Source organism: Camelina sativa, chromosome 6, assembly GCF_030686135.1.
Source record: "Camelina sativa cultivar CO46 ecotype springtype chromosome 6, ASM3068613v1".
Lineage (NCBI taxonomy): Eukaryota > Viridiplantae > Streptophyta > Magnoliopsida > Brassicales > Brassicaceae > Camelina > Camelina sativa.
In genome coordinates, this window is record NC_141885.1 from 22,207,620 (window position 1) to 22,221,262 (window position 13,643).

At 33.6% G+C, this 13,643-nt stretch overlaps 2 protein-coding genes and 1 long non-coding RNA gene across 3 annotated transcripts; 2 read left to right on the forward strand and 1 right to left on the reverse strand.

Moving 5' to 3' along the window:
• The first annotated feature begins 4,024 nt into the window (after positions 1 to 4,024).
• Positions 4,025 to 5,959, forward strand: LOC104699234 (berberine bridge enzyme-like 16). The gene has a single exon (XM_010414570.3). It carries the CDS (start codon positions 4,157 to 4,159, stop codon positions 5,786 to 5,788), a length of 1,632 nt encoding a protein of 543 aa, XP_010412872.2. The 5' UTR covers positions 4,025 to 4,156; the 3' UTR covers positions 5,789 to 5,959.
• A 1,767-nt stretch (positions 5,960 to 7,726) lies between these two features.
• Positions 7,727 to 8,886, reverse strand: LOC104792238 (uncharacterized). The gene is made up of 2 exons (XR_769039.3): positions 8,735 to 8,886; positions 7,727 to 8,246 (listed from the first exon to the last, which is right to left on the reverse strand). It is a non-coding gene; the product is annotated as an uncharacterized LOC104792238 (long non-coding RNA).
• A 1,808-nt stretch (positions 8,887 to 10,694) lies between these two features.
• On the forward strand, positions 10,695 to 11,929 carry LOC104792239 (transcription factor bHLH53-like). The gene is made up of 2 exons (XM_010518341.2): positions 10,695 to 11,383; positions 11,477 to 11,929. Exons 1-2 carry the CDS (start codon positions 10,703 to 10,705, stop codon positions 11,669 to 11,671), a joined length of 876 nt encoding a protein of 291 aa, XP_010516643.1. The 5' UTR covers positions 10,695 to 10,702; the 3' UTR covers positions 11,672 to 11,929.
• Positions 11,930 to 13,643: the final 1,714 nt, after the last annotated feature.

The window sequence follows — 13,643 nt, forward strand, 5'->3', positions numbered from 1 at the left end:
TATAATATATAGATGACAAATGCGTCCATGATCACTACCTCGGAATATCACCGACCCACGCATTTCGTTTGGCTTTTTCGTATCTGGTGTATAGCCGTATATATAGGGATTGAAACACTAATATATATATAGTCATTCCCAAGTTAAACACCTCCTATTTGACATTTTCAACGAGAAACTCTGTATATTTTGTCATTAGTATTTCATACCTTAGTTTCAATCGCATATTCGGAGTAATTTCGTATTTGTGTACGTAACAGCAACACGTACGATGCAAAGACGACGTACGTGTACTAAGTTGGACCGGCCACTCTCCCCATGTACCTCATTAATTTTGGAAATTTATTTCAGAACCGGTTCTGGTCAAACCACAATATCATAAAATTCACGCGATTAGGACAAAACAATATTATGTAATTATGAACAACCATTATAAAAGGAATCAAAAGAGAAAACAACTAGTATATATTGATTATTGGGAAAGGAACAACGAGTTGAAATTGGCGAAAGGAACAACCACTTATTATTGTTGTTGATTTCAACTGGTCAAGCATGTAAAACGACTGAACACAAAATTGATAATATTGACCCTTCCTCTTTTAAGTTTTGTTATTATTATTATTATTTTTTTTTTAAGTTTTGTTATCTTAGGGTTCCTTTAATTCATTGTACTATACTCTTTTAGGTAATTCAATTGAAAGTCCTTTTTAATTGAAGCCTCACATATATCAGTTCTTTTTATTTTTTTTTTGTAACCAGAAGATTCTTTCAATCCACTCACAGCTTCATTAAAGTCATTTGAAAACACTCTAAATTCATATACGCAAGTATACTTTTTATAATATCCCAGTAAATTGAAAGTCGAGCCCCCATCACCGCTCTTAGATTCGTGTTGCGTTATGACCTCAAGGTCAAGGCTCAAGCTCTGTTAGTCTCGTCGTCGATTTGGTCTTCGGACAAAAGTTGCATGCTTTGATATTTAATTTAGGGACATATACCGGGAAGATGGTCGAAACGGTGCAACCAGATCCACCATGGTCGAAACTCGAAACGGTGGCTAAGCTAAGCTAAGTGACGTCAAGTATTATATACAGGATTAGGCAGTTGTACAAAATGGCAAGGTATAAATTAAAATGAATAAACGCTCTAATTAATTATACAACTAAAGTGTTATTTAAAATAACATAAAATAAAATAAAAATCACAATATACCATTTTCGTCAAAACACATCACAATGTACTTGAAAATAAAATAATTTAGAGATATATTTAGTTTCTTAAAATCTAGACGTCAGAAAGATATATATAATCTAAATAAACCTAACTCTGTGGCTATAACTTTATACTTTATATAGATTAACTTATCTCATTAATTTCTTTTAACAAATTTCTGAGTCTTGTTGTAACTTTAGTTGACCATTACATTATTGATCAATATCTCTATTATGGTTTAGAGATAACAGAAAATAAGAATCTTTTATAGATAAGAGTTTAGAGTAAAGAGACGAGGAGGTTCTTTTCTATTGATATTGGTTCAATGATTAAATCAACACATCACTAAAAAAAACATAGCAGTTTCGGACTACCAAATCAGACGAAAAACGGTTGGAAAAAAGTATTTCTAACCATAAACCGACGACAATAAATTGGTTAGAAATTGTTGGTTAAAAATTGTTTTGGTTGGAAATCGGTCGGAAATTTGTGGCCAATAATAGCGGTCAAAAATCGGTTGGTAATAAACGGTCAAAAATCTGTTGGAAAAATTTGACTACACTCACCGTGAACGTCCTCACGGATCAAAAGAAAAATTCTTGGTTTACTCTAGGGGTGAACCAACTCTCATTCACCCTCTGTTAATTAACCAACCAATCAGAATACAACAATATTCTATGTCATATTATATTAAAAAAAAAACAAAATTAAAATAAAAAAACAAAACAAATTAAGGAAACAGATTATGTAGATATTTTATTAAAAAAACTATGTCGGTTTGGATTTATAAAAGAGGATTAGGGTTTAAACTTATAATTTTAAAAATTATATGTCGGTTTGGATTTATAAAAGAATGGATAAGATTTAGATTTTATAATTAAACAAAATTATATGTCGGTTTGGATTTACAAAAGATTGGTTAGGGCTTAAATTTTACAATTAAACGAAATCATATGTCGGTTTGGGTTTACAAAAGAGTGGTTAGGGTTTAGATTTTACAATTAAACAAAATTTTATATCGGTTTGGGTTTACAAAAAAATGGTTAGGACTTAGATTTTACAATTAAACAAAATTATATGTCGATTTCGGTTTATAAAAAATGGTTAGGGTTTAGATGTGCTAATTAAAAATTGTAATATAATATTAAAATTAACAAATTTAAAATTGATTGATCTATAGAATTTGTTTCTTTGTTAAGATTTATTTAAGGATGAACCTAAGAATTGTCCCGATCAAAAACTCCTTGTGTGCTAAAAAAATTCATGCTCACGATTCTGTCTCTTCTAACGTAGTTCTTGTGTATTTGATGGACAATTCTTGGGTTCACCCCTAGGGGTGAACCATTCTTATTCACCCCCTCTTAGTTAAGGAAATAAATTATTGATTAAGCAAATGAATTATGTATATCAATTAATTTTATAATTATTAATTCTAAACATTATATTATAGTTTTAAATTATAACATCTAAACTCAAATCACTCTTTTTATAAACTCAAATAAAAATACAATTTTCTAGTTGTAAAATCTAAACCCTAACCACTATTTTATAAACTCAAACCGACATATAATTTTGTTTAATTGTAAAATCTAAACCCTAACCACTCTTTTGTAAACCCAAACCGACATATAATTTTGTTTAATTGTAAAATCTAAATCCTAAACTCTAACCACTTTTTTGTAAACCCAAACCGACATATAATTTCATTTAATTGTAAAATCTAAACCCTAAACTCTAACCACTCTTTTGTAAACCCAAACCGACACATAATTGTGTTTAATTGTAAAAACTAAACTCTAACCACTTTTTTGTAAATCCAAACCGACATATGATTTCGTTTAATTGTAAAATCTAAACTCTAATCATTATTTTATAAATCTAAACTAACATAATTTCCTTAATAAAAAATCTACAGAATTGGTTTCCTTAACTTGTTTTGTCTTTTTATTTTAATTTTGATTTATTTTATAAATATAACATGACATGACAGTTTGTTTAATTGCTTAATAATGAGAGAGTGAATGAGAGTGGTTCAACCCAAGAATTTTTCGTATTTGATGGCCACTTAATTTAATGACTGCTACATGCAACAACATTTAATTACTAATTGTATTAAGGGTCCCAAAAAACAGAAAGAATTATAAAGTACTCTTATATATTTAGATACTATTAATAAAATAATATTAAAATATCTTTTAAAAAAAATGATGAAATAAGCATGCTGTCGCGTTAAGAGTCGAACTTAACACCTCCCGCTTACTAAACGGGTGCTCTAACCAACTGAACTACGAGAGCTGTTTCACAAATAAAAGTTCACTATGAAATATTTATCAATTTATATCACAGTTGATCATTGGGTGAGGTCGACAATTCTAAAGTAACTTCCACTGTTCCTTTTTCATATGTCAAAGTAATCAATATCTTCTACGGAACTTATATCCAATATGCATACTTTTACTCATAATACTATACAAAATACAAGCTGATAAAAACAAAGTACAATTAAAATAAGAAAACTAGATACTCCTATAATATATCTTCAAACTGAATTAAAATTTTTCATAATATATCTACCATGCAACGCGGGAATATTCCCTGTAAAATAAAAATACACTATAAGAACACTTCCCATGATTAAATACTCTTATTAATATCATAATTATATTTTTGAGGTAATTATATTGTCAAATTAAATATTGTATGATAAGTAACTAAACCAATTATTTTTAAAGAAATGGCATGTGGGTATGATCTAAAGAAAAACTCAAATGTTCTTAATTAAGAACTTCTCCTCCTTTCTCTTTTCATGATTTTGTATTATTTTTATCTTAAGAAAGTCATTACGAACCTCTCAATGGGGATGCTCTATAAATAGTTAAATACACACACAACACACAACAATACTCATTCATTGTTCTAAAACCAATCAGTCACCAATAACAAAATGCCAATGCAGCAGTTCTGGTCACGACCACCATTTCTTATTTTTATTATCTATCTCATCACAAGTCAACGAGTCAACTCATCACCACCGTCACTATCTCTCCCGGAGCATTTCCTCCGATGTCTCGACACTCAGCCGTCCGACCACGGCAGTCCCAACTCAAGAACCGCCGTGACTCCCACAAACTCATCTTTCTCAACAAACCTAATGAACGGCGTCAGAAACCTCCGGTTCGCTTCTCCTTCCACGAGAAAACCAGAAGCCATCGTAGCCGCCGTAACCGAAACCCACATAAGAGCGACGATCTCCTGCTGCAAACTCCTAAACCTCGAGCTAAGGATCCGTAGCGGTGGCCACGACTACGAAGGCTTCTCATACACCTCTCCAGTACCATTCGTGATCTTAGACATGTTCAACTTCAACAAAATCGATATCAACATGAAAGACGAAACCGTTTGGATCCAAGCCGGAGCCTCGCTAGGTGAGCTTTACTACAACATTGCAAGTAAAAGCAAAGTCCACGCTTTTCCCGCCGGAGTCTGTCCCAAAGTCGGCGCCGGAGGACATTTCAGCGGCGGAGGATTCGGTAACCTAATGAGAAAATACGGTTTATCGATTGATCATATCATCGACGCTCAAATCATGGACGCCAACGGTAAAGTCTACCGTAACCGACGTGCAATGGGAGATGACGTGTTTTGGGCCATTCGCGGCGGAGGAGGCGGAAGCTACGGCGTTATCTTGGCATGGAAGTTAAAACTCGTTAGGGTTCCGGAGAAGGTCACCGTTTTTAAACTGGAAAGAACGGTGAAAGAAGGTGCCGTTGATTTGGTTTATAAATGGCAACAAGTAGCTCCGGTTATCGACAGAGATTTATTTATCCGGTTAGAGATTAAACCGATAAACCGGAAAATCTCGAAAGGTAAGACTATTAAAGTCTCATTCATCGGAATGTTTCTTGGTTTACCAAAGAAGCTTTTAAACATAACGAAACAGAGTTTTCCCGAGCTACATTTAACAAAATCGGACTGCATGGTTAAGAAATGGATCGAATCGAGCGTTTTCTGGGCTAATTACCCAGAAAATGCACCGATTGAGCTTATGCTGAAGAGAGTATCAACAAACGAGTACTACTGGAAACGTACTTCAGATTTTGTTCAAACTCCAATATCAAAACAGGGTCTTGCAAAGATTTTTCAGACGATGATCGATCATTCACCACTTCCACGACGAGTTTGGATGCAATGGAACCCATGGGGAGGGAGAATGGCTGAGATAGCGTCTGATGCGACGGCGTTTGTGCATAGAGGTGGTAACGTTTTCATGATTGAGCATTTCATGAATTGGTATAAACCTGGAGATGAGCTAGAAGAGAAGTTCTTGTCGATTGCGAGAAGTTTTAAAGAAGCAATGGCTCCGTATGTTTCGAAGAATCCGAGAGAAGCTTTCTTTAACTACAGAGACGTTGATATTGGGATCACAACGCCGGGGTATAATGCTACGTATGAAGGAGCTAAGGTTTATGGGGATAGTTACTTTAGAGGGAATTATTTGAGATTGGTTAAGATTAAAGCCCGGTTCGACCGGACTAATTTTTTCCGGTCTCAGCAAGGGATTCCGGTTCTTGCTTAGTTTGGTGTTTGGTGAGTCTTTGATTGTATTGTCTGTTGGGGGAGTGAGTATTAAGTTGTTAAAAGTTGAAATATGGGATCCGATGAATCTATATATAGGGTGTGTCCTTTTGTTGTTTCTGGCATTGGCTGTTGATAATTTTGTGTTAAATAAAATAATGGTTTATTTTAATCTCCAAGAGAGGTCATGCAATGAAATCTATAATAAATGGAAATAATTTTCTCCTATTGTACCATGCAAAGCTTTATAGTGATGATGAGTCTGAAATGGTATCCGCGGACCACGGACGAAAACGACAACACATTAACACAATGCAGATTTAAAAAAAACTGATTGATGTAAATTTATACGTTTTGATGGATATATTTCGAAGAAACTAGAAAGTCTATAGGCATGTCCGGCATATGTTTTTCAAAGTTTGTATGCGAATTGCCAAAAACTCAGAATTGAAAATAACATGTACGGTGTTTGTATTTTTTGGGGGGTACGGTTTACATTATTGTGTTAATAAATGGCTATTTCAATCTCTAAAATCACTCAAGTTTATAATATCATATACTAAAAACTAAGCACTTATTTTATACCATCACATTTTTGGGGTTTATATTACCACTTATATTAGAGCATCTTTATCGATAGAGAGAATTTCTTAGTCATAAAAATTGATAATACAATCAAAATGTAAATTGATAATTAATTTTCTTTTTCAAAACTAAAATAAATCAATTAAAAGCTAAGACAAGATAAGAGAGTTTTTGATTTATGGGTTGTTTTTTCACTCTCTATAGTACATTTTGATTATAATTTTTTTACTTCTTGTTATTGTTTAGCCATCTTGTTAGTTGTTATAAGAAGTATTCTGTTGAAATTTTAATGGGAGGTGCTCTTTAGTTATCTAAAAAAGAAGCAAGCCTATTCGTTTTTGTTTGGATGTGTCATGACTCATGTGTAGTATGTGACTTTTTCAAGAGTAAACCTAGTATAGTAGTATTTATGTATCTATATGAACACAAAGTCATGGGTCCACTGCAAAAAGTGTTTATCAGAAATCATGGCGCGGGGTTACAGATGAACACGTGATAGGATTCACCTACTGAAAGCTTAAACAGAACATGGTCGAGTTGATTACAATTATTGATATGGGGCCTAGATATTTTAATTTTACAGTTTTAACTATGATATCGACTATTCGACTGGTTATGGTTAGTTACATTTATTAGTTCGATACAATTTTTACATGATTAATTGAAGCATTAATGTGTCAAGATTCTAATACGTACAAGACAGTCATCTTTGAGTCTCATTCCAGGCGCTTATATTCTTGATGCATGATGAAGAAGGAAGGCCTCAAATTGATCTTATTCTACAGGATATTCAGCGGCTTCTTCACAATTTCGATGAGGTTAAAAGTTTAGGTTCTCTTAAAGGGTGGTGTTAACGGAGTAGCCGAGCTCAGGAATCTAAGTTGTATTCTACAGTGCCAAATTAGTTAAAATCCAATGTGGATGTAAATCTTGTGTGAACTTTGGTTAATGAAATAGTTGCTGACTTGCTGTTGAGCTAAAAATAAAATAATGATTAATTGATATTGAAACAAAAAAAATATATTCCAACTTGCAATATTTTGATAATGATATTTCTGTTTTCTACACCGAGACCGAGGGCGAGGAGTTAATACTTCAGATGTTGGTTGTTCAACAAGGCATTATTTGAGCGGATGGATGAATATGAACTTTTTTCAATAATTTTTTTTTCGTTCTGTTGTTAATTTTATTGCTCTATCTTTCTCATAGTTTTTGAATCGTGCTACAAAATGAACGAGGGAAAAGAAAACTGATATGTCATGGCAATATAATAAAAGATTGTTTTCAATGTTTATTTCTAATTAATACTACATAGAGGACATGGCAAAGGAAAAAAACTACATTATGAGAAACATATGGAAATCACACTAACATTTCATATTGCATAAAGTGTCTCGACAAAACCAAACCCAAGTTCATAAATAATCCACACAACATTAAATTCAAGCATAACAAAATTAAACACAATGAACATGAAACGAATTCCACAGCGATATCAGACTCATGTCAGGCACAACAAAATAAACCATCATGATTCATGAACATAAAAACATAACTTCACCAATCATAGGAACGAGATTAGGAATAATAGGTGGGTTCCGTTTCTTGCTCATTAGAGGCCTTTGTCTTTCGTTTAAGATAATGTAGCTTACATTCAGGTGGGAGGGCATAGAATATGCCTCGTGAAACCTCGTATTTTGCGAGGTGTACTATAGATTCCCAGTAAAGGGGGCTCTTACGAACCATCCTTGGAACTTCCCCCACTCGCTTAACAACAATGGCCATTTTCTCTTCAATCGATGGTTGGTATCGATTGTTATAATTGCTTACATCAGTCATCGCCTTAGATGTGGTTGCCATGTATGTTACAAAATCTGTAGGGTTATCAGAAACGAAAGATATTAGTTTACAGAGCACCAATGAAAAAGATCTCACATAGGATTAGGATAGGAAGAAGAAAATTTATACAAACTAATATACAACTGACATGAGCCTATCCACCCATTACAATTATATCAAGTTAAAAGACGTTAAATGTGAGTGAAAAATACCGATTGATCGACAAATAAGTCCAGTGACAGTAACTTGAATCTCAGACTTTAAGTACCTAGGCTATATGCCTATATCATATCAAGATCATGACAGAGCACACAAAGTCAAACACTAGATCAACCTATTCGTAAGTTGGCAACGAATAACCCAGCTGATATGTTTAACCATAACATCTATAAATCCAAAAAATAATTATAATAACTAAGTCTTTCTAACCAGAGAAACTAAAGAAAGAAACAATCTAGAGAGAACATAAGACTGACAAAACCTTCAGTGGATCAAACTGAACTATGTCAATTAGAAATCATACCACGGGAGAGAGCAAAGACGAACAGTTCTTTGAGCGAAGCAGCGAGAAAAGAGTACACAGACACAGTACACACAAAAAAAAAGGTGAATGATCCCTTCACCCAAGAAAGTTAAAGCGTTGAGCAGTTTCTTTGATATTATCGTCCTCATCCCACCTATGTATATTTTTATTTAAATATTAATGAATGAAGTTATTAAAGCCCAAAATCCTTCCGAAATGGGCTTCAAAGAAATTAATTAATGGGCTTTATATACCATTTTAACGGCCAATTTATGTGTCATATGCAGCTCATTTTACTTAGGTGGGTTAGTAAACTTGGAGGCAAAGTTAAAGAATGAGGGCACTTGGAAGTTGGAACCACTAAACCAGCTTTACCCGCCTAAGTCGCCGTCTTTTACCAAGTCCACCGGATAAAATTAAAATTAAAAGATAATTAATCTGTTACTAGATGTTGTTTACACATTGATCTTGTTTACGATTAATACTTGACTACTTTGTCAATAAATAATATATAGACGATATCACGAAGAAGAATTTTACTGGAAATCACAACAACGTATATCATCTAATGACATAAAGCCAAACCCTACTTCATAATCCACGCAACATCAAACTGATCAAGCACAAGAAAATAAACCAATGTATTTAAACAATAGAGCCCAAAAATTGGAATTGAAACTGGATTAAAAGCTTCTAGATACGGAAATTTCGAGAGATGACTGCTTGAAACCCAAGACCAAGAGTAGTAAGAAGGAACTACTTCAAATAACACAAATGGGCTTAAAACGATTAGTTAAGGGGCTCTGTTTTTTTAACGGCCCAATTACCTCATTTTTACTTAGCTGGGTTAGTAAACTTGGCGGTAAAGTCAAAGAGTGAGGCACGTGGAACCACTAAACCAGCTTCACCCCGCCAAAGTCGCCGTCTTTTTACCAAGTCCACCAGATAAAAAAAAGGAAGGAAAAAAAAATACTAGTAATTACTAATTATTAATTAATTTGTTGATTAAAAAATCGAAATTATTTATTTCTAAATGAAGGTTTAAGAAAAAAAAACGAGAGGCGATGAGGTTAGAAAATGTATGGCCTTGTTTAGGCCCAGACTAAATAAAATATCGAGAGGATGCAGTTATTGAGTGAAAGAGTAACGGCAAGCTGAGTAAATAAATATGGGTGTAATTATTCAATTATTATTTCTCTAATTAACTGATACGTATTAATTCTTAATAGCCGCCAAATAACTTTTAGGTGACGGTTACTCTTAAATTTGGTTACCAAACCCAAAAAAAAATTATGATTATATATATGTTTAAAAGAAAATCTGTCCCAAATATAAATAAATTAGTAGCTCAACTTTCATATATCGATAAGCACAGGATCGCAAATAATATTACGAATAAATTTTGTTTTTTTTCTAACTTTTCATTCAGCTCATTTTGACACATTTTTTTTTACAATATACACTTCCCGATAAATAAATAACCTCAAATCAATTATTTACTATATTATGTTGGCGACGAATGATTATTAAAGCTAGATGTGATTAAAAAAACAGTAAAAAAAAAAATTATGGCCTGATAATTAGGAGGTGGTTACAAATAATAAAAAATGTAAAACCCACAGTAACTCCCTCCTTTATATTCGCTAAAACCCTAACCTCTCTCGCTCCGTCTCTTTCTCTCTCGTATATATGCGTGTGAGACAGTTAACGAGTCATCCAAACTTACAACGTTGAAGTCTACTTGAACAAAAAGGACACGACAGTAGTATCGTCTAAAATCTATCTCAAGGTCTTTGATTCTCTCATTTATCCTCTCTTGTCTTTACAATTTGTTTATTTTTTTCTAATGTATTAGCTCATTACTAGTAAGTAGTTAAAGCTTAATAATAATGCATTTAAATACTTCGTAACTCCTCCAGATGCTTAACCTTCTTCTTTACCTCTTAATTTACAGGTTTCATCTCCTCAATGTCCATGGATTGCTTAAGCTACTTCTTTAACTACGATCCACCTGTCCAGCTCCAGGATTGCTTTCTTCCCGACATGGATATGATTATCCCTGAATCTGACAGTTTCTTCCTCGAATCTCAACCGCAACTCCAGTTCCATCACCCATTGCTCCAAGAAGAAGCTCCTTCACAGACCTACTTTGACCCTTTCTGCGACCAGTTTCTTTCTCCCCAAGAAATCTCTCTCCCTAACCCTAAAACCAAAATCTTCAGCGAAACACACGACCTTGATTCCTTCCTCCCTGCGCCAAAGCGCCAGAAACTTGTTAACTCGAGCTACCATTGTAACACTCACAATCATTTCCAGAGCCATAACCCGAGTTTCTTCGACCCTTTCGGCGACCTTGAATTCGTTCCAGAAGCTTCTTCCTTCCCGGAGTTTAGAGTTCCAGATTTTTCGTTAGAGTTCAAAGTAGGCCGAGGAGCTCAAGACGACACCAAGAAACCGACGCTTTCATCTCAGAGCATCGCGGCTAGAGAGAGGAGAAGAAGAATTGCTGACAAGACTCACGAGCTCGGAAAACTCATACCTGGTGGCCAGAAACTTAATACGGCCGAGATGTTCCAGTCCGCCGCTAAGTATGTCAAGTTCTTGCAGAGTCAAGTTGGGATTCTACAACTGATGCAGACCACAAAGAAGGTAATGACCAACCCCCAAAAAACAACCTTATAATCCAATTGAAACTAAGTTAGAAGTTTTTTCTCACGAGCTGGGTTAATTTTGGTGACGCAGGGTAGCTCCAATGTGCAATCGGAAACTCAGGTTTTGCTTGAATCGCAAGCAATCCAGGAGAAGCTATCAACAGAGGAAGTGTGTTTGGTTCCGTGTGAAATGGTTCAAGATCTAACAGCTCAAGAAACCATTCTGAGAAACCCTAAGATTTATCGAGAGATCAACAAGCTACTGTCTAGAGATCTGACTAAGTAGTCTTAGTTTCAAGCCTAAAGTTCTCAATGCCTAAATTTGTGTCTGTTCTGGTTAATTTCTGTTTTTAGTTAGTGTTTTGTCTGTTGATGTTGTGGCTAATTATCCTGGTTAATCTCCTCTTAACTGGGAACTAATACTTTGTTTGTAACTTTGTATTAGTCTATGTATTAGCTAAGCTATTGTCTGACCTTTTTCTTGTTAGCAATGTATGTCCGCAAGTTGAAACATTTTTACTTAAAAGTGACGAGATCTTTCATCTTTCTTTATTCAGCTTTTTTACCCATAACAATTTTTGGGGCTTATTGTTTCGTGGGTCTTACAAGATTTAAGCCCGAACAATAAACAAACTCTCTAGTTCTCCCGATAGAAAAGGGCCGTTGAGTGATTGGTGCCTTGATTTTGGGGATTCTCGAATTTAGTATTTACTACTATTTTTTATCACGCCTTTATATTTACGGGGGAACAAAATTTAAGTTTATAAAATCTCGGTTTATATCTTTTTATGAAGTAGTTTGGTTATAAATTAAATTTAGAAACATCATTTAACTGAGTTTACTTCTATAATACTGAGATTGAGTTGTAGGAACTAGGAATCATGGGATCATGAGGGAGATAGTCCGTAGTCGTGCTCTAATGTTGATCTTCATATCACTTTTATTTTTTTTTGTTTATTCTTTCACTATGATGATTATTTTTTAACTTTTAATAGGGGAACGTGGGTTTTCCTTTAATTTTGGGAGTGTTTTGGATATTAATACACTTAAAGATTTTTTTTACAAATATCATACTATTAAAAACTATATATCATCAGGAATTGAATGAAGAAATTGCCACCTTACTAATAGTAATGATATATGTGTCAAAAAATGATTATTTGGTATTGGTATTTTTTTTAATTTTTTAACCTTTTTTTTTTCCTTCTTGACTTGTGTGTATGTTAGCTGAGTTTTCACTTAAGCTAGGGGAGAGAATGTTTCTGAAGATCATGCTAGACTAGAGTTGAGAAAAGTCTGCGTTGTGGGATATATTTAAACTTTCAAAACACCACATCGTACTTATTAACTCAATTAAATATACTTACTATAGTAATAGCAACACCATATTTTATTATATACTTAATTATTCATAATTTTAGTTTATCTATTTGGAGGGATTACTGATTAGTCTTAAATTTATTAACAAACCATCATTATCACCTTACTGGTTTATTCTCCTTATTATGATTTAATGTTACAACGAAGCTAGTCTAAAAAGCTTATCGATGGGACTTACCACTATACTTTATCATGTTATTATTTTCTCGATATATAACCAAAAGTTAATGTCCCATAATTATACTCAAAATAAACATCATAGTAAACACTTTCATTAATCTAAAAGAAGGTGACACCAAATAGTAGCATCCATAAGCCTATTTACCCACCAAAATCTTCGTCCAAATTAATATTGGCCTCTCGTTCTATATGTCCCATCGTGAGAGAATAAAATAAAAAACCATAGAAAAGTAAAAATTATGATAATTAAACGTGTAATATTCGACTGTTCTTTTTGTCTTGCCCCCTCATCAAATCAAATACTTTCCTTAGAAAATAATTTTAAATAGGTTGTGATGCAACTTTTCTTTCTATCAATCAGAATCCGATGGATTTGACAAAACTTAAGGTCACTATTTCCAGAATGATTTTGATCAAAAGTTGAGATCCCACACACTCTCTTCTATCATCATATAATCTTTGTTACCCTACCGGTGATTCTTTTTTTTTTAGTTGTTTAAGTTAATTGAAGAATGTGTTGCACAAATTTATTTGATTAATTTAATTTTTAAAAACATGCCGCTGTAAAGAAACTACAAATGAATTTAGTCAAAGGCAAATACTAGCCGGGACAGAGAGTTCAAGGTCATGATGGATAAGATTAGAAATCAAGAAAAATCAAGAAACAAAGTAGACGACAAGTCTATTTCAAATATATG

Bases quoted from the DNA above. Each gene is read 5' to 3' on its own strand.
- LOC104792239 (XM_010518341.2), top strand. From the start codon at position 10,703: ATGTCCATGGATTGCTTAAGCTACTTCTTTAACTACGATCCACCTGTC. The intron at 11,384-11,476 runs GTAATGACCAAC...TTGGTGACGCAG, and splicing joins TGATGCAGACCACAAAGAAG to GGTAGCTCCAATGTGCAATC.
- LOC104699234 (XM_010414570.3), top strand. From the start codon at position 4,157: ATGCCAATGCAGCAGTTCTGGTCACGACCACCATTTCTTATTTTTATT.